The 21779-nt window shown below is 36.9% G+C and overlaps 1 protein-coding gene and 1 pseudogene across 16 annotated transcripts in view; one reads left to right on the top strand and one right to left on the bottom strand.

Annotated features, from left to right (window-relative positions):
* Mycbp2 (MYC binding protein 2) overlaps positions 1-21779 on the top strand; it is a 238066-nt gene that overhangs the window by 77705 nt on the left and 138582 nt on the right. For 15 of the 16 annotated variants that reach the window (NM_001106055.2, XM_063274171.1, XM_039093195.2 and 12 more), the window contains exons 18-21: positions 953-1060; positions 8327-8446; positions 11015-11096; positions 18382-18499. In NM_001106055.2, coding sequence (NP_001099525.2) covers positions 953-1060; positions 8327-8446; positions 11015-11096; positions 18382-18499 — 428 coding nt within the window. The remainder of the gene's footprint in view (positions 1-952; positions 1061-8326; positions 8447-11014; positions 11097-18381; positions 18500-21779) is intronic. The other variant, XM_039093197.2, reaches the window with a different exon arrangement.
* LOC108352958 (cytochrome c, somatic pseudogene) lies at positions 1611-6781 on the bottom strand (annotated as a pseudogene).

Raw genomic sequence — 21779 nt, 5'->3', positions numbered from 1 at the left:
GAAAAATGCTTTATTAAAAATATTCAGCATTTACATATTTTCATAATTCTCTAAATTTGAGAGTAGTTTAACTCTCAAATTTAGAGGCTTTTAAACTTTCGCTGTGTTGAAGTTGCTAAAACTTAAGATTATTGTTCTTATGTCCTTCAAGTGTAACCTAAAGTTCTTTTTCTTTTTAAGCTAAATGTTTACAAGTAAAAGGGATTTTTAAAAAAATTTAAATTATTTTGACTGTAGATATTTTCTCAAGTAGTAAATAAGTAGAAGGAACAAATATGTATGATTGTGTTTTTTATAGTGGTGCTTCAGAAAGAAATGGTTTAGTGGCTGATAATTCATGTTTCTAAAATGTTAGTTGAATTAGATAGCTCTTTGCCCCATCACTACGAGACCCAGTCCAGGTCCTCCTTGTTCCCACACGTGTGGGACACATGCAAATGTGGGTGTGGATGCTGACTGACAAAGTTTTGGGTTTGGCCCCTGAACATCTGGTTTTTATAATATGTTGCAATATTTAGAAATACCCGTATCAATTTTACTCTGGTTTTATAGCAATGGTGATAGAGATCTGTTAACTTAAAATTTTGTTATATCCTATTATTTCCAAAGGAAACAAACTTATTTTCATTCAATATATGTTTAGTAATCTTTAAGATATGGTATTAAAATTACTTTTAAGATTGTTTTGTAGAACTTCTGGTAATCCACTTAATATTATTTGTAAATGCCCAGTTTTTATAGAAATAAAGATTGAACTTTCCTTTACAAACTGTACTTGAGATGGTAATGTGTCAGATTGAGAACAGGTAATGGGAAGAGGAACTGGAAAAATAAAATGGCCAAAACAGTTAAAGTTCATTTTCTCATGCATTTTAGCTTTAATTATTTTTGTTCATTATAGTGTTTTCATTTTGTGAGCTTTTCTATGCACATGCAAAATGTTTCTCCTCAGGCCCCCTTGTATTTGCTGGTCCTATTTTTATGAACCACCGAGAACAGGCTCTAGCCAGACTCAGATCCCATCCAGCTCAGCTAAAGCATAAACGGGACAAGCACAAAGGTATTTGGTCCTCCTTACCACCTAGGTGGGATGCTCTCCACATTTCTTCCACTCGATTGGATTTTATCTCTGGGGAAATGCACAAAACTGACTCTTCTGCTCTGCTTCTGTGGTTGTGTAGCCTGAGGAGAAAGGGCGTGCTCTAAGTGGGACTGTCCTTTGTGGCTGTGGTGCTTCTCTCTCTCTTTTTTGTTGTGAACTGCAACAAGGAATGTGTTCTGCGGTCTGTCTTTTCATTTGCTTTCCTCTTTCATAGATGTTAAACAGCTAACGAGTGTCATTCATTTCTCTTTTATTTGTTATATTTGCCTTTTGAAGGTCACAGTGGAAGATTTTAGTCCAATGATGTTAGTATGGTATGTTATTACAAAGTTATTAAAAAACCATGTAAAACTGTTCATACTGCCAGTACAGTTTGTGCTATTTTAATGTCAGTAACATGCAAGAATATAGAAATCCCTGTTATTTGAAGGCCAAGTAGAAATAGCTATAAATACAGAGTAAAGCATATAGATGTGTTGTAGTTCTCAAGAGAGGCCAGAGTTCCAACCAAAGAGAAAGACAGAGACAGACAGACAGACAGACAGACAGACAGACAGACAGACAGAGTAGGAATCTCCTTCTGTATCATTTATTTCTCAAGCAGAGTTCTAGGCTAAGTATAATTATTCCAAAGTCTGCTTATATTTGTTTTAAACAGCCAATTATATCTTGGTTAACATTAGGTAATAATATAAGGTAGACAATCTTTTATTCATGTGTAAATTGTGTTGTGAATTCTATTGGCTAATGCAACTTATTTTTGCTATTTTCTAAAATACCTTAGATAGGGCTGGTGACTCTTAGAAGTTTCAAAACTTCCTGCTGTATAGACAGATTAGTGGAATTACTATATCTACCTTGCTTTCTTCCTTTGCCTAGAGACCTTTGACCTGACTTTGAAAAGTGACGTTCGTGTGAGACTTGGCAGTCATGCCCATGGTTATCTGCCTTCTTCAGTTCTTCAGTGTTCCACTCAAAGTAGACAAAGCAGGGACTTTCAACTAAATATGTAGATTATGTTTATATATAGTATAAGTATATGATATTTATAGTAGAAGTAAGTGTTCTAGATATATTTTAGAAGAAATAATATTCCTTATTTATTTACTTTTTAGAAGATAAGATTTGTGCTTGCTCTATTTTCTGGCTGATCAAACAATTCAAATATATGTAAATCTTTAGAAAAGTATTTAGAATAAATTATGTAAATTATATTTGCTATTTGCCAGAATCTGTGGTATCATACTCCACTTTTAGTACAAATTTTCTTTGTTTTCTTTTAAGTGTTAGATACTCTTTATTTGATACCATACATAAACCACAGTAAATGCCTCTCAGTGGTGAAAGGCAGCATCATTGATGTAGGGAATTCTAATTAACACAGCATTGTCAAGAATAGTTGCTTCCTGGTATTTAGCATTGACTGTCAGAGGCCGGTGAACACACACTGAAGCACGGGTGAGTCTTCTTGTTTCTGAGACAGTGATAGAATTTTCACAGTGTTTAAACATATTCATAAACCCAGGTATATAAATCTAAGTATAAAATCATCCAATAGGTTTGAGGTGACACCCACCATATTTATGGAAGGTAAACCATTACTAATTAAGTTCAATCTTATCTTGAGAAAGGGAGAGCAGTGATAGTATGTATACAACTGGAAGTGTTACTTTAAAAAAGATCATATCCACTTTATGACAAGCCAGTTTTACTTAAATCAGGGCTGTCCAACAAAAATATTGTTAGCCATTCGTGATCTGAATTTGGTATATGAATTAAATTATGATATACATTAAAAGCCATAAAACATTTGTTTTGTAATAAATAAGACAGTAGAATTACTCATCAGTAGCCTTTTTAAGATAAGCTATTAGGTCTGCCCTTTCTCCCTTCTTCTTAATTCCAGCGAAGATCATTTTTGTTTCAAGGATGTACTTTTGGGGATCCTCCAAATGCTCCAGGTATTGCCTTTGTTCCCCAGGTGATGCCTTTATTCTTGTTGGCATCTGTGTAAAAGAATCAAGCAGCCTGGCCTATCTTCCGCCCAAACAGACCATGGAGCTTTGGTCCAGTCTTATGCTTGCCTTCCTTTTCCACAATGTGGCCCTGGGCACACTTCTGAACCAAAGTCTTCTTGTCTTTTTCAACATCACCCATTTTAAATTCTCTCCAGGCTGGTCAACACCACAAACATTCAGACTCTTAGATAACGATGTCCTGCTCTCTAGTACAAATTTTCTTAATCTCTTTTCTCTGTAAATGCATGATGGTGGTGATTTCTTCTAAAACTTTATATAAAATAGAACAAAATATTTCAATTTTATGATATATATTAAAATACTAAGGGGCTGGGGATTTAGCTCAGTGGTAGAGCGCTTACCTAGGAAGCGCAAGGCCCTGGGTTCGGTCCCCAGCTCTGAAAAAAAGAACCAAAAAAGAAAAAAAAAATACTAATATCTTATTGCAAACCACACTTTTAAAACTTGTTTTGAATATAGTATTAAATGAAGACCAGTGTTACAGATTTCAATCACACTTTTTCCCATGTTGGAGACTAGTGGCTATAGAAACTTTTAAGCAAAACAATAGCCATAAATCATTTTTGTGTGCCACTGGACTATGTTTTGTAGAGCTGTAACAGTTTTTTAAAAGAAGGATGTGATATTAAAGAACCAGGTTTGTGCATTTATATATTTTCCTGGTTTTGTAGAGTGACATAATTTCATCTATTTACTTCAAGAGGAATACAGTGTTAAGTTAATGAGATGGTGTCCTATCCTTGTAAAATATTAGCTTACCACTTGCTACTTAGAATGCTGTCTGGCTCCTTATTCCCTGTCCTGTCTTTTATTCCTCTCTATATTGACTAGTCTTACTACCTTTCATTGTATTTACATATTTTCCCTCGATACACTTTTATACTGTATATACTTTGACCTTTAGTTTACTTATTAGTGCACTGTTCTAGTTATCTTCTGACGTAAATATAATTATGTTGGTAAGTGTAGGATGACAACAGTTACAGTTTCTGACCTGTGACTTTACAAGGGTTAAAAACTAGATGTATTAGTAACAGTGCTTTCTAAAGTAGAAAGCTAGAGAGCCTCTGGCCAAGTGAGAGGACTTAGAGATGCTCATAGGATGGCAGCTTTTGATTACAGAAACTCGACTGTGTAAGACTGAATCGCCGAGTAGAATTCTGTAAGTGTAATATATTGTAGGTTGCAATCATAAACTAGATTTCTAAGGGATTTTTGGGTTAGCATTTTCTCCAGCTACCTATCAAAGTTGGGGAAGTTTTTCGATATGTCACACCTAGTTAGAGACATCTGAATTATTCAAGCAATAGTCTTGGGATCTATCTTGGAGTCCTGATATGACCTTCTGAAGTCATGCTGTGAGCACCTGGGACTGTTTTCTGCTATTTCCATTTGAGAGTGTGTCTTAGTTCGGGTTTTCATTGCTGTGAAAACACACTGGGACATTTAGTTGGGCCTGGCTCTTGGGTTCAGAGCTTCTTCAGTCCATTATCATGGCAGGAAGCATGGTAGCGTCCAGGCAGACATTGTGCTAGAGAAGGAGCTGAGAGTTCCACATCTTGTTCTGAAGGCAGCTAGGAGAAGACTGGCTTCCAGGGAGCTAGGATGAGGGTCTTAAAGGCCACACCCACAATGACACACCTACCCCAACAAAGCTACACCTTCTCTGACAGGGCCACACCTTCTAATAGTGCAGATCCCTGGGCCAAGCAAATGCAAACCTTCACAGAGTGCCAGAGAGTATAGTGGAGGCCTGACCTTTAATTGGGGTTCAGTTTTCATTCTGTGTATTTCATTAACTCAAACCACACAGTTGTTCTAAATTTATTAGTCTTTTTAGCATCTATATCTTTATTTTAAAAATAAAAATAATTTACAACCTACATTGCTATAAAGATTATATTAAAATGTGCACATAGAAATCTTTCATGAATGCTAGCCATAACTCTTAGTGGCACCCTTTACTTTTTGTTTTAGAATTATCTTGATTCATAAGACTTGCAAAATCATTAAATATGTAAATAGTTTATTTTTTACTAAAGATTTAAGGTGTTGGTGATTTGATAATGGAAAAAGAACCACATGAGCCATATTAATATTCAAAATCTAAATTAATTATACTATTTCTGATTTTGGATATGTTGGTAACCCTTAAGGTTTAGTAAAATGGTCAAAGAATAGTATGTTGTTGGACTGCTGTGTTGATTAAGGCAAACAGTAACAAACAACAGTGGTGGATGTTGATTGAATTCTTTCCATAAATTACTTCATTGAATCCTGCAAAGAACCTTGTGCAGTGTGCACCGTTGCTGGTGTTTTACAAGTGGGAAAGCTAGTGCAAACGGCTGTTGTCTAGTTCTGGCCCTGCTGGGATTCCTGTGTAACCGTTTTCCCACAGTGGCACCGAAGGCATCACAGTGTTAGCACAAATCAAATACTTAAGATAGTGCAGATGCCACGTCTCTGGGTTTCTTAAGTCAACATTTTGCTCAAAGCACGCAACTGTTCTGGGATCACTTTTAGGTTAGTTTGACTAAAGCTGTCTGAAAAAGATATGGCTTTACATGAAAATTAAACTTCAAGTGTATAACCCTTTAAATGCTCTCTCTTTTCCTTCTACCCAAATATGTTCAGAGAATGTAAATGCAATGCTTTAATTATATATCTTTCAAGATATCAGTTTTAATATCACATGAACATTAATATCATATGAGCATCTGTGAACACTGATTACAAAAAGACAGTTATAGTCACTCTGGGAGGACCATTATAAGATTATTCAGATTTATTTGTTTATTTATTTATCATAACACAAAATGAAATCCTTTGGTGCTCATTAATCTTTGAGTAGCGAGCTTCAACACATTTAACATTGCTGAATTTCACTTGCTGATTCTTGTTTTGGACTACATTTTGGATGTTTGCTAAGTATTTTTCAAAACTTAAAAAATTTAAATATAATTATATCATGTTTTTTATATTAAGATTCCAATATGTGTGTATGTTTACAAAGTATGCAAGTGACTGAGACTCATTTTTATTTTTTTATTAATACTTGCACAATCTGTAATAATTAAGGTATGGCTTTACATATAGAGTATTTATGAACTCTTAAAATGTTTCTAGTAGAAATTGTATATCAAATAAAATCTTTCGTTCTCTTATTCACATCAATTTTATTTAATAAATTATTAGACCTTTAAAACTTTCTGTTCTGTGATGTTGTACGTCTTTGTATATATTTGTATCTGTGTTAGACTCTAACTCATGGGAGAAGTAGTAAAGTCAAGGTAGAAGTTTCTAAGTAGACAAAATACATTGTGGAATATGTTTTATTAAGTCTGGTAAAATCATATGAAAATAACTACTTTCAGTTAAATCATACTTGCTTTCAATAAGTATATATTTTTACCAGCTATGACAAAGTTAAAAAGTTTGTGCTCATCTAGTCCTTGATTTAAATAATTAACCCTTGGAAAATATATATTTCCCTTTTGCGTGAGATCCTTGACATATTCTACTATCTTCCAAGATGAGAGAGAAGCATTTAAACAAAGAACACGTTTTATCTGAACTGAAACAAAATACTGAAACTTTTTAATTTTTTTTCTTTGATTTAACAAACTCACATTAGAAAATTTAGCAAAAGAGATATTGTTATCCAGTTATAGTAAAACGTCTCGCTAATTCAGGCGTAGTATTTGTGATACTTTTAAATAAAATTTCAAAGTAATTTCTTCCTCTGAATTTTCAGGGTCATACTTTTAAGGGGAATCCTGTCTAAAATCTCTAGCTTTTCAAACAAAGGGCTCAAGAAATGAAGGATTCCTTCACCGTGCCTTCAACCTCTGGGGCAGCAGTTAATTCTTGTATGTCAAAGGACTTTCATGTTTATGGTACCTCTTAATGTAATGCCAGCCTATTTTGAAGTTTAATGTAGGTGAATACATTTTCTTTATTGTAGCATTTAATATGTAATCCATACTGCTTGGAAATAACAAAATGCACTTTTACATATATTTTCTGTAATTGATACTTCTTTACTAAGTCACAGGAACCCACCCATTTTAAGCTATTCTGAATTAGTGAGGTTTTACTGTCCAAGTGTTAGAAAGTGTTCAACGTTTTGAAGATAAAGTCTACTTACAGAATAGAAAGTCATACTTTTGGACAAGTTTGTGTTAACTAAGTATTGATGATAGTAAATCAGAATGAATGATTATTGATGAAAATTAAAGTTAAATGTTTCTATGTTCTTGTATTTAATATTTTAAAGAGGATAATAAAATCTAGAATCCATAGATTCACATATGTATGTGCATGTTTAATGTACTTGCTTAATGTTTCTACACCACAATGGAGTGGTTTAGCTCAGTTGACCTGTTAGAATTTCTTCCTGTTTTATACATACCGTGTGAAAGGAATTGTAGAATGTGGAAGTTACGGTTAGAATGTCATATAATTTCTAAATCAAATGTAGAAAGTAGTGGTTGAGAGAAGCCTAAAGAGAAGTGAAAGTTATCAGTAAACAAACTAGAGAGAGGAAGAAGGAAGGCCAGCGGCAAGTGAACTGCCGACTTAGAGCAGGAGGGCCACACTGGACCCTGGGGGAAGGCGGGGGCCAGGGAGAAGAGGCCCTGAGCAGCAGGTCCTGAAGGAAGCTTTGGTCTTCACCAAGGTTCTCTCCAAGTTTAGTTGCCATCCTGGTGGGCAGAAGGGCAGCAGCCTTTCTGAGAACTGGTTAAGAAATCTGTCACTTGTGAGTCCACTAGGATATTTTAAAAATAGCAATTACTAACAGTATTCCTAAGTAAAATTACTGTTAAATGACATTGCATGTAGTTATTTTTTTATTCAGACTAAATTTTTCCATATCAAATTTAAATTTTACATTACAATTTTATTTCTGTTATTTAATTGTGCCTTTTCATTACAAAGCTAATTGGCTTACTAGATTTTAGCAGATCATACCTCTCTCTTACTGATTTAGTAGTTTATAGCGGAAGTGTACTATTACTTTTCAAACTGGCTTCTTGGAAGGTCGCTTCTTGATCTATCTCTTCTAACAACTACAGGGTGGCCTTGTTCATCCCCTTTAACATGTTTCTCTGTTTCTTCCATAGTGAATTGATTTAAGTTATTACGAATGTGAACAACTGTGTAACTGTGAATTTAACATTTTCAGATGCAAGCGGAGAAAGAGGGGAAAAGGACGCAAGCAAAGTCACAACCTACCCGCCCGGCTCTGTGAGGTTTGACTGCGAGGTCCGGGCAGTCCAGGTCAGCTGTGGATTCCACCACTCAGGTAGCCGCTGAAGCCTCGGGAGAGCCTCCCTCTGACAGTCGTGTGTGTGACTGCTTAGACCTGACGAGCACTTGTTATCTGTGTGATCAGACACAGTCTCTCAAGCCCACACTTTTGTTTTTATTTTGAATCGTTTTTTAGAATTACTGTAGCATGATGATAAAGTGTTGTGCTTGTCAAAAGATCTAAATCCTACTTTGTCTGCTGATAAGTTATTTTCTAGTTCAGTTCAGGAAGTTACAGGAAATGAAATGATTTCCAAAATGCTTTTTAATTAAAATCCTATGGCTTTCATAATACTGTCCCATGTTTTACTAATATTGAATTAGAAATGCATATCATTAGATAATAAAATTATGTTCTTAGTAAAGTATTGACGTTGTATTTAAATGGCTTAGGTTGCATTGTTCAACTCTTAAAAAATTAAGTTAAATAAATGCATTTTTCTTACTTGATAATACATTGGCAAATCTTAGGTTCTGTTATTTTGCTAATGTATTTAATTTCTAGACCTCCACTCTACCTGCTACTCTCTAAATGTTCCAGATTAGCGAGCAGGATTTTATATGTAATTACAAATTATTGAGATAAACGAACGTCATTAAATGTTAATGCTATGTAGTGGTATCTATAGGAGGTTTAGAATGTATTATGGGAAACGTACATTTTATGACCTATAAAATACTCTGCAAAACTAAAATATATTAATTTTCATTAACTGTAGAATTACAGAAGCCTGCTTATTTATTTGTTTGTTGATTGATTGATTGATTGATTGAAGGAAGATCTCACTGTGTACCCCAGGCTGGCCTAAAATTCAGGTTTTAGATGAGTGTGCACTCAAACTCACAGAAATCCGTGAGCCCGTGTCCCGCAAGGACTAAGATAGAAGGCGTGCGCTACCACACCCTGCTCACCTATCCTTTTGGATTAAACTTTTATTCTCTGAGAATTTTATAAAGTGTATTTCAGTCATCCTCCATCTAGGCCTACCACTACCTTCTTATCCACCCAGTGTTCTCTCTCTCTTTTTCCCTCCTTCCCTCCCCTCTCCCCTCTCTCTCTCCCTCCCTCCTTCCTTCCCTTCATCCTTCCTTTCTTCTTTCCTTTTTCTGCTCCCCATTAAGTTCAATTTGTATTGCCCAAAGAGTCTTCAGTGTGGGACATGCCCTAAAGTTAGAATTCTCATCTTTAAATAAAATGATTCTCCCTCTCCCAACAGCTATCAAATGCTAATTTTGTCTGGCTTGGCCTTATATGGGTCTTGGTCATACTGTCACAGTCACCGAAAATCCATTTGTACATCTGCCCTTTTGTGTCTCGAAAATGAAATTTCCTTGTAGTCATACATTACTTCTGGCTTTTTAAATCATCCTACCCACTATTCTATGAGGATTACTGAGTCTTTGGGAGGAAGGGTATGATACTGATGTCCCATTTAGTGCTGAGCACTTTGAAGTCTTTATTCTCTGTAGGCTGACCAGTTGTGGGTCAGTGTGCTAACTGCCATCTACTGCAAACAGAAGCTTCTCTGATGGCTGTTGAGAGATGCTACAATCCATGTATGTAGCCAAAACCATTAGGATTTGTTTATATTAAATAAAGTAATAGTAATAAAAGTAAATCAACAAGGAGAAGTCTTCCCTCTGGCACATGGCCTTTCTAGCCACAGGTTGGCCCTGCCCTAGGTTGCCAGGCATGGTTTTTATTTCATGGGGTGGATCTTAACTCCAATTAGAATTTTGGTTACAATAAAAACATAAGTGAGAATATCATCCTCATATAGTCATTGTTCTAGCTCACAGGGGAGGGGTCTAAAGTGAGTAACAATTAAGATTATTTTCTCTTTTGGGAATACATACATACATACATACACACACACACACACACACATATCTATCTATCTATCTATCTATCTATCTATCTATCTATCTATCTATCTATCTATCTATCTATATATATATATATTATATCACTGTGAAAGCTGGCCAAGAGGGATGAAGCTGTCAGGCCAGGTCTTTCTTGATTTTTCCACTTTTTATAGTTAAAGTATGTATAGTGTATTTAGCTGTAGGAACTTACCATCATGTTCTAGAGAGGAACTGAGAGCATTGACAATAGCTTGTAATACTTAGATGGGCTCTAGGCGTCAACAGTGGTGAACAACTCAGAAAGAGAAAACCTGTTTCCGGCACTGGGCTTTTGGTTTTGTGATTGTTGTCATTGTCATTGTCGTCATAGTCATCGTCGTCGTCCTCATCGTCATCACATCTTGTCAGCATGTGTTTTCTAATTGTGATATCCCCCTACTGTAGGGTGACTCGGATAACCTGTTTTTGTGTCTATTTCAGGAAGCCACCACTTAGTAGGCTTCCATATGTTTTCATGGCTTTAATGTCAGTTTTCAGTCCCTGTAGTTCTTGCCCCTCTGCACTCTTTCATCTAATCCTTCCTGTGACCTGTTTTTAACGACTGCAGATTTAACAGTGAAAATTACACTCCTCTCAATATTGCTCTAAATGGAAATGTGAAATGCATATAATAAAGATATCAAACTATTATTTTCAGTGGTTCTCATGGAGAATGGAGACGTCTATACATTTGGATATGGGCAGCATGGCCAGCTGGGACATGGGGATGTCAATTCCAGGTAGTGACAACTTTGTTTTAATTTATCTTCTTTTCCATCTCCCTTCCTTTCTCTCCATTCTATAGTTTGGGATATTTCTCTCTCTGTCTCTCTCTGTCTCTGTCTCTGTCTCTCTCTGTCTCTGTCTCTCTCTCTCTCTCTCTCTCTCTCTCTCTGTGTGTGTGTGTGTGTGTGTGTGTGTGTGTGTGTGTGTGTGTACTGAAATAATGCTCTACTGCTCTCTGAAAACATAGCTCTAGAGTTATTTGATGGTTCCTGGTTATGTGGTTGTGTGCTTACATGAGGTAGGTGATTTTTAGTTAAATGTGAATAGTTGATAGGCATTTTATGTCTAAGAGTGAGTAGAATTAATACAAAACTCAACCATACTCTTTACAGATATTCTTTTTTTCCCCAAAGCGCTACATGGCAATAGAAAAGGTAGTGAACATACCGGATTGAATTACAAAAACAAAAGTTTATAGTGTGACTGGGAGTGTAGCTCAGTGGCACTTGTTAGACATGTAGAGGGCAGTAGGCTCATTCCTATCACGGCAAGGAGAAGAGAAGGAAGGAAAGGGGTACTTGCTGGTATTTCTGCCTAATGTTTACATAATGACATTGAAACTTTCAAACAACGTTAAGTGAAACCTGCTAGTGTCTCTGATATTCTGACTTACCATAAGTAGCAGAAGCTCAACTGTCAGAGGCGAGCCCTGCAGTCATATTCACTCTTCTCTGTGGACATGGGTAATAGAGTTTGGATTACTAACGCAACCATAACTACTTTCTCAGTTATATTGCAGCCGGCTGTGACCACGTGAAGCAGGGTGATATGAGCAACTTGGGCATTGTACAGTTCTTGTAGATGGTGGCTTGAACTTATGCATGGTGGCAGGATCTAAGATGTCCTCATAGATGTCATCATTTGGACCTATGGAGAATGACAAAACTAGATACCCTTTTGCTATGGCCTTTGTTCAGTGGCCAATGCATACCTTATAATACAGTCAGATGAGCTTTTGGCCAAAAGGATACCTGTTTTTCTTTTCTCTTTTAAAAGATTTATTTATTTTATGTATGTTAGTACACTGTTGCTATCTTCAGACACACCAAAAGAGGGCATCAGATTCCATTATAGATGGCTGTGGTTGCTGGGGTGGGGGTGGGGGGTGGTATATCTGTTTTTCTTAGTTCCAGTCTTCTATGAAGGAGTAGATACTGCAGGATTGGATGTGTAAATGATATTTTTTAGTGGAAAACTGGAGAGGAGAAACAGATGCAGAAAGACAAAACTTTCAGCAATCTTGCAGATCTCACCCATAGGAAAGAGAGGTTTTAATAAGAAAAATGGAGATTCTGGTGTAGCTTTTGCGAGTATGTCAACTCGAGCAGCACGGTGTTTCTGAGGCAGGGAAAATCTTTTGAAAGAGTCCTGCCCTAGGTACAAATGGAGCCACATGTATGCTTTCAGCATCCTTCCTGCTGACAGTGTCTCAGGACGCAAATGGCCTTGTGAATGGCCTTACGGACCTAGAGATAGCATTTGAGGTTGAAAGTCAGCCCTGCGCTCCTGCAGTAGGCTATCTTAACGAAAACCGAAGTTGTTTATGTCTACACAGAGGCAGCGGTAGGTCAGATTACCTCAGTAGTTGAGTTTGTATGTGAACCTGCTCTCCACTCTTCCTCCTTTGTGTCTCCATTATCCTAGGATACACTTACGTCACTGCCACAGTCAAAAGGACAGCTACAACTTCTTATTTATAGCCCTTGAAAGAAACTTTCTTTTTCTTTTAGGTATTAAATAAACTCCATTCTTTTAATTGTTTTAACTCACCACACTGCCATGATATGCATGTTATAGGGGTTGGTGATTTGGAAACAAGTCAACACTTTGTTCTATTTCTTACTGAAGGCTCATGGCACCAAAATGTTTATTATAGGTCACCATGACTGTTGTTGATAATTAGATGGTAATTACATCGGAGCCCTGTGACAGGAAGAGCTTTACACTTAGATAGAGTCTCAGTCCTGTGTGAAGAAGAGCACTGCTTGAAGAGTCAGACTTGGTGCTTGACTTGTCATTCTGCTAGTAAACACTTGCCAAGCAACAGACTTGAAAAAGAAAGATAATCATGACTGTCCTGAGGTTCCAGCCCTTTGGTTACTTTAACTTTTGTACAGTGTGAAAAGGTTGTAGAGTGAAACAAGACCCTTGCCATACTTTTTTGAGGTATAAAGTCTGTTGAAAGAAAGGTTATTCATATTGGCATCTAAAACTAAAGACTACCTAAAATCCCGTGTTTTCCTGATTACATTAGTCAGCACCATTCATGAATTTATAATGAGTTTCTGAGATAACAAAATCAAAGTAATATGCTTAGTACTTTTGATAGTTCAAGTTATCATCTTCTGGAAATGCTGGTGTTGAAGCAAAATTATTTTGTACATTAAATTCTAGTAAGATCTATTTTTTAATACAGTAAGCATTTACTAATTTATTTTATGTGTATGGATATTTTGTCCATATATGTCCATGCATCACATACTTGTCTGGTTTTCCCAGAGGAAGAGAGAGGGAGCTGGATTGTATCTGGTTGTGAGCCACTGCATGTGTGCTAGAGACCAGACTCCAGGGCTTCTGCAAGAGCAATGAGTGATCCCAACTATTGAGTCATCTCCAGCCCCATGAGATCTGCTTTAATTTCTCAAAAGTGTTCTTTTCTAGCATGAACAGTTTTTCATATGCTTACATTTTAATGTTTAACTGAAAGACCCAGTACATGTTTATTGAGTAAAAAGGCTGAGCTCAGTTCTGGGAGTTGGAATCCCACCAATCCCTGAGCTTGTTGAAAACTAAGGGCTTGAAATCCTACCAATAGCTGTCCACCCTGGACAATTCTACTCCTAAGAAACGCTGTAAAGCCTGCCTCTTACTCAGTTTGCTGCCGTTTCTCTCCCTTAAAAAGGTAGCTACTCTCCTGTGTATTCCATAGTAAATCTTTTGTGTGAAGTCTGTTGTGTAGTGTGTCTTTGTGGTATTTTTTGGTTTCCGACTGCCAGCATACCTTTCCACTCAGAGCTGCAACACTTATACGTATGGTGTTGGCAGAGCTAAACTGGGTGACCCAGCAGTCTGCCTACATGATATCCTAGTGGATTAGAAATTCATCCAGACCAGTTGTATCTTAAGCAATCCTATTTTGACTTTGAGCTATGTTTTAGATTTGCAAAAGATGTTAATTGACTTAGGAAGGAGTTTATCACTTATTTGGAGGAATTATCACACAAGAAACAAAGCACACATATTGATTACCCCAAGACCAAAGCATTTATATATGATTAGTTAAATTAGCATATGTAGTTAGATGCATTTGAAAATGTTTCTGGTAACCAAGAATACATTATTAGTAACATAATAAAATATGTCAACTAGTATAAGGAGTCTATCGTAGTATATAGAGTGGAGTGGTCAGATATGGAGGAGATGCTGTCGCCATCTCCTTAGGGGAGTCATGCTGTCATAATGACTTAGTTGATCAGGCAGCCCCCCGTCCCCTTGGTAGCTGGTCATAGTCAGCTTTCTAGCCTTGTACTTGAGGTTTCCTTTATTAAATAGGGTTAAGTGCACCTCTCTGAGATGCGTATGTGGGATTCCAGAGACGATATGGGTCATGGACTCGTTGTGCAGCCTAGCCAGTACCAAGTGTTCAGTAATCATTACTGTTGATGCCTTTTGATAACTTATCTATTATAGCAGTGGCCTACGATAGAATCAAACCTGATCCCACCGCCTTAATTGTTTCCTATTGCACTAATCCCACTTTTTGTGCATTTTTAAAATGAATGTTGAAAGGCTTATAAGGCTTTTATACATTCATTCTTGAAAAGGGTCTGTTAAAATTTGGTTTGCTTTGTTCATTGTGCTCCTACGTTTCTGAATTCCAAATTAATTTACCATCCTCTGCAACCTTAAAGGCAGGTCTTGGGAATTCCGTAGTTCTGGTGCTTTGTCCAGCGTGGTGATGCGTCTGAGTTTTCCCTTTCTCTTCCTGTCCTTGTACCCAAATACACTATTGATTATTGTGTCTGAAAGTATAAGGGTCACATCCTTGCCTCACCGTCTCCTACAAGTGCTGTGGTTGCAATTTCTTTTAGCTCTAGTTTTCAGGTCCTATCTAACATATTGCAGAGCCTATATAATGTATGGAAAGCACACATATACAGATATAATTTTATTTTTTGTTCTTCTACTTTTTAAATAGTTTAACAATGAACTCATGACTTTCATAGACAAAGTTCAAAGAACCTATATTCCAAGTCCTGCAATTAATCTTTGGAGACATCTTATAAGATCTTCAGATTGCCAGAACACTTACTGGGAATTAGTGATAGCATTTTATATGTCTGTGCTTTATAAACTGTGACTATTCTAGGAACTTTCCCTTCAGTTCCTGTTTGCTTTGAACTAGATATGTGCATGAGGACATTGTCTCACAAGTCACACCGCTAAAGTGACAGTTGCTCACTTGCCCAAACTAGCTGTCCTCAGAGTCGAGGGTCAGCTTTTTCACTGTTCTTCCCATTCATATTACTGTGCTCTCTTGTTGAAAACCAAGTGAAAAAACTATCTGTCTGTCTGTCTGTCTGTCTATCCATCCATTTATTTATTTATGGACATGGCCTTTCTGTTACTCTCTTTTTATTCCTGTGTATGCAGATAAATTTCTTATTATTCGAAATTTTAATTTGGTTCCCAGTAGTTTTAATATACAGTTTCATTGTGATGAGTGACTTCAGTATAGTGTGAAGGGTCCTATATGGTATTGTTACCATGACACTCATAAAGTGGGGAAATGCATGCATATGCACACACATACATGCGCTCATTCACACAAACAGCTGAGTTTATCAGTGATGTACTTTTTCCCTTTTCATTTTATTTCTTACTCAATTTAGAAGTTATTTCAGTTTTTTCAGTATGCTGCATAAATGAATCAATCTGCCTGTATTTTTCATAGCTATGTTTAAGGACCCGTAAAGAATTAAATCAGCATATCTGTGTGTGTGTGTGTGTGTGTGTGTGTGTGTGTGTGTGTGTGTGTGTGTGTGTGTGATATATCAGATTCAGCTCACGTCTTTGCAGAGAGTGTAATTCTGCTTTTGCATGGCTTTGTAGTTGTTTCATTTGTTTTTCAAAACCTGTTTTAAGATATCTTGAGAATGTGATGGTAGACATTCTTGTCAGGAAAATAAATAGAATCAAATTTCTGTGATGTATTACTGGTAAGTTCCAAGCTTCTTAACAAGTTAAAAGTTTTTTCTCAGGTCTCCTGAAGCTCAGTTGTGATCTTCCTAGTCTTAAAAGTGAGCTCTTTCAGTCCTCAACTAGGTGTTATCCGTTCCCATCGCCACCAGCTGTACAAATGATCTCACTTTGAATGTTCTGTTCACCATTCCCCTTTCTTGGCACAGGATTTGCATAAGCCTCAGAACAAAAAGAAAAATTATAAGGCTGGATATTTTTTTGTCCACTGTCCTTATCTCCTTATTTTCAACTCGTATCACCCCCATACTGCTTGGAGGGGTGCTTTCATCAGTCCCTGAGCCTCCTGCCTAGGCCTGCTTTCAGAATCTGTGCAGGTCTGGTCCTTCCTCCCTCTGCCCTCTTATGTGTTTATCTATTTTAATGAACTCACACTTCCTCAGATTTGCTGTCCTAGATGGAGTTCTGGACTGCAGTGTTGGTTATAGCTCTTTGTTCTCCTTTTCTTTCCTTTGTTAGTGGTATGGGGAGGGGACTTGGCCTCTTCTCAAAGCAGTACTGGCACTTGTGCTTTGTTTGCTCCTAGTGACTTTGCTGCCTGCCTGCCTGCCTGCCTGCCTAAAGCATTGGCATGCATCTTATTTGTCCCTCTGGAAATGCTTTCAGTGTTCTTCTCACCCTCCTTTCCTACGACTTTGTTCTTCTGCCTCTCTTTATACACAAATTAGCAAAAACCTTTTCATTCTCTCTGTAATTAGCTTCATAGATCATTTTTTTCTTAGAATTAAACAACTACAAAGCCATGCAAACAAACCTACCTTTTGTTTACTTTCCCCATACCTGACCATGTTCCAAGGCTGAAGATTATAAAATCGGTTACTACATCTAGTTCCTGGATTAAATTTCTTTCTTTCTTTTTTTTTTTTTCTTTTCATTTTTCGGAGCTGGGGACCGAACCCAAGGCCTTGCGCTTACTAGGCAAGCTTAAGATATCAAATTCCATTCAGTTCACAATTTAGTAGATTTCTCCTGTTAAATAAAGGTAACACTTATATCCCTGAAAAATTAAAAGTATGTGTCTGTTCTATTTCTTACCTGGCTGTCAAATATGTTCATCTTTCAGTCTACATTGTTCCTAGTTCATATTTTGATGAGAACACACCATAACTTCTGTGTTTCTAGTTGGGAACCTAGCTCCTTTCAAAGTCATTTTTAGTTGTATTCTAATTTTAGAGGATAAATTGTACATAATTAAAGAAAATACACTATAATTTGATCTCAAACACAAAATTTTTTACTGTGTGTGTTTTACTTTCTATTGGATATTTTTCCAATTACAGTTATGATTACTAAAAATGGTTAATAACATAGTTTATAAAACTAGGTAAGGATACTAGGATATCATTATACTAACACAACATTAATTATGTGTTTACTATGTGTCAAGCATGGGTTCAAATACTTCTTAATGGTTTCTAGGAACAGTTCTCATTATTCTCTGTAGTATAGAAGAAACTGAAGCACAGTGAATGACTTGGCCAATATCCTAGTCTCTTGCCATGAATAGAATAGGACTCAATCCTAGCTGTCTAACTCTAGATCCTGAGTGTGTAGCTGCTGCTGTAAGGGTTTTCATTATGCATGCTCTGAGTTCTTAACTATTACTTTAACATCTGTGTGCTGAAAATTAGAACAGAAGATTGTAAAATTATTTCATCTAGCTCTTGAATTCCTGTTGAGGAACCATATGCCACTTATTGTACAGGCTAAACAGATAACTCCTGTTAAAGTTAGCATCTATTTTTCTGAAATTTAAAATCCTGTGTTTATGGTTAGGTAGTAAATTTCAAGAATCTTTTTGTTGATCACCTTAAAGTCATTGTCCGTTTACCTGGTGCCTAGCATGGACACAGGCAGCTAACACCGAAACAAGTGATTGCTGAGTATACCTACAGTGCCTTGACCTTTTTAACTCCTTACTCTACTGTTGTACATTGTTTTATATTTCAAGGAATTGACTTATTTTTTTCTTAAACCTAGGGGATGCCCCACCCTTGTTCAAGCCTTGCCAGGCCCTAGCACACAAGTCACTGCCGGCAGCAACCACACGGCAGTCCTTGTAATGGATGGACAGGTCTTCACATTTGGAAGTTTTTCTGTAAGGAATTTTTAAAACATTAATAATATTGTATTATATAATTGCCTTATAATTTGCTACATTAGCTTTTTTCCCTCTGGTTCCAGTAAAATTCTTGTATTACGATAATTACACGTGCATATTTCCTGCCTATCCCAACACACACAGCTCCTGAGTGACAGATTTTCAAATAATTTTCATCTCTAGTTCATTATTAGAATTTATTGTATTTAGCAATTGAGTTAGAATTGGACATGTTTATTGTAAATCAAAAGCTTCTAAACTATCAGTGGAGCCGAATCTACCACTTAAAAGGATATTTCTCATCTAATTTATAGAGAAATAAATTTTCTTAACACTAAGAACTATTTCTATTTTAGAGTTTTTGAAAGTTTAGATTTTAAATTGCTGCTTAAACTAATTTGTGGCTCTTGTCCTTTTGACTAATATCAAGTGCAAAATTATTTTCTTTGTCCTGTCCCATTCTGTTTATCTGTTCCTCTCTCTCTTTGCCTCTCCCAAAACTGTTTTCTATAGTGAAAGTGAGGGAGAACCTCCCTAAGCTCCGTTAGTAAGCTTGCACTGTATAAGCCCGAACTCAGCAGTGTTTGTCCTTTTAAATGTGCTTAAAGTTTGTTTGAATATATATGTGAGGTGTGCGTGTCAGCACAAAGGGGAAGGCTACAGGACGACCTTGAATGTTGTTCTTGAAGACCTGTGCACCTTGCTTTTTGAGAAATAATTAGAGTGTAAAATGAACATAGTTTATTGCAAAGGGAAAGGCTTGACACCAGGATCCTGAGGCTCATGGGATGTTTGTTTGCCTTCATTGTGCTGTATGCTTTCTTTCCTCCTTCTCTTCCTCTTTCTCATCCCTGTCTTCTCTTTGTCTTTTGCTTTTGAGGTGAGCTGTTACAGAAAACCCCTTCTAGCCTAGAACTCTGTATATAGACCAGTCTGGCACCGGCTCACAGAAATCTCCCTGTGTTGGCTTCTACCTCCTGAGTGCTGAGATTAAAGGCGTGTGCCCCCATGCCCAGCTTGGCTTTTTGCTTTTCCCTCGGTATATAGCCTCAGCCCATAGAGTGCTGCTACTTCCTAATAAGATGGGACTTCTCATCTCAGGTGACCCAGTATAGAAACTTTGTTCACAGATGTGCCTAGAGTTATGTGTCCTTTCAAGTTGACAATAATAACTGTCCTACTCCCAATCAGTCCACGCAGACCTTACCTGCACTTTTTATAGCCTCTGGAGGTATTAAAAAAATCTTTGGCAGGTATTTTAATTTTATCAGGACATTCATTATGTATTCTGGTCATGGTTACCCATTGTTTTAATTGTACTTGTAGAGAATAAGACATAAAAAAATGTAACTTTTTTACTTTCTAATATTCTGGACATATTTTGGTACATAATATACAAACTATATAAACTATAACACACAAACTATATAATTACATAGTTATATTTTATTACTTATTCCTTTTTGGTGTTAGTAAGATAAGGCCTTGGATTCATAATCCTTCTGCTTTAGACTCCTGAATGCTAGGATTCCAGGCCTACTCTACCTTACCTGGCCATTGTTTTGTTTGGTATTATTTTCTTAATGAAGCCAAAAGGAAAAGGCCAATGTTCTTCTTCCTCATCTATGTCTCTATATAATCATGCTTGATAATCAAATATAAACCTTTTTAAAGAAAACTTTTAACATTTGTACCATCTATTTTTCTTCCATGAAAATATTTAGTTAATTTATTTTTTGAGATTATAATCATACCATATCCTCTGACCCATTCTCCCTCTAAACTTTTAAATGGGGACTGAGAGGAGAAGGTCATGAGAGCAAGCTTGTGAATATGCAGGAGACAAGCAAGTGTTTGATAAAGCTGGATTTTATTATGTTGGTTTATCTCTGAGGACTCACAACTGCTTATGTCTTAGGAGTTTGCACCTCACTGCCTGCCATGCCTGCTGCCCAATCTACTAGGATTCTTCAAAGACTCCTGGCATTTAGGGTACTTGTACTCCACTTGGTGTCCATACTATAACTTTTCAGTTTCTTTCTTTCTTTCTTTCTTTTTTTTCCTTTTTTCTTTTTTTCAGAGCTGGGGACCGAACCCAGGGCCTTGGGCTCGCTAGGCAAGCGCTCTTCTGCTGAGCTAAATACCCAACCCCAACTTTTCAGTTTCTTACTCTTAGATATTTACTTTACATTTTGATTATGTAATCATTTTATTAAAAGTGTATCTTTTAATTCTAAGAAGTGAGAATTTGGGGTCAAAACTTTGTGGGTCAAAAAACCTTGGTAGGTTTCGTAGTGTTAATAGTCTATTTTCTTTTCAAGCTGCATTCTCCAGAACTTTGGCAACACAATGTGCTGTTATGCCTTTTAATTGGCACTGATCTGATAGCTGACCAAGGATCTTTCAAGCCCCTACCTGTTTGGTGCTATGAACTAAGTGTCTTTACCCATTTACCACTTATCTATTAAGGCTCTGCTTTGGTCTCTTGAAGGAGAACGATCACTTTTCAACATTTGTTAAACAGTCATCCTCCTTAGCCTCCTCTGTTGTGCCTCTTGTACCCTTAGACTTGTTGGAGAAATCGGAGAGGACTCAGGGTATTGGTTTCCTCTTGTTACAAGTCAAGATTTCTACAGAATCCCAATACAGTTAAAGGTTTAAATCGTGTGCTTATTTATCTGTTCACTTTTGATTCTGTGTCTTCAGGGTGGGAAGTGTGACTAGTTTTCTAGACTAACGGATTCTAGTTGCGAACTTCTATGGCTTTCCATATGGCTGGCTTTTCACCACACTCTGGAGTGCCTATGGGGCTGACTAGGCATCTATATTTCTCACTGTTTTTCTTCATATATGTTGGGTTGGTGGTAAGGGGATACCTGCTTATTTTAATTGTCAGCATGACTTCCTTTTCCTCCCAGAACAGAAAATGTATGAATATTGTGTGCTGCTTTCGTTGTTCACCTTCTTATGCTTTTTTTCTTTGTGGAAAAATGACCACTGAAAAGGCTAATTAGCTAGCTACTTCTCTATTGTATAACTTCTTTTCCTTCACTAGGTTCTCTTCCCAGGGATTGGGGCATCTGTAGTTGGTCTGTGTTTTGTTCTCTGGCTGTGATGTTGAAGGAGTAGACATTGTTTTAGGAGCCTGGCAACTGAGTGGGACCTTGAGTGCTCGCAGGAGCCCATGCTCCCTCGCTCCTCGGGTGTTGCTTTCCTTTCCATGCTTTGCTGGTTATTCTCATTGTTGAGGTTGTGTTAAATGCTTCGGGGATACAAG

Source organism: Rattus norvegicus, chromosome 15, assembly GCF_036323735.1.
Source record: "Rattus norvegicus strain BN/NHsdMcwi chromosome 15, GRCr8, whole genome shotgun sequence".
Lineage (NCBI taxonomy): Eukaryota > Metazoa > Chordata > Mammalia > Rodentia > Muridae > Rattus > Rattus norvegicus.
Note: the sequence above shows the minus strand (reverse complement) of the source record. Positions and strands in the feature narration are given on the sequence as shown.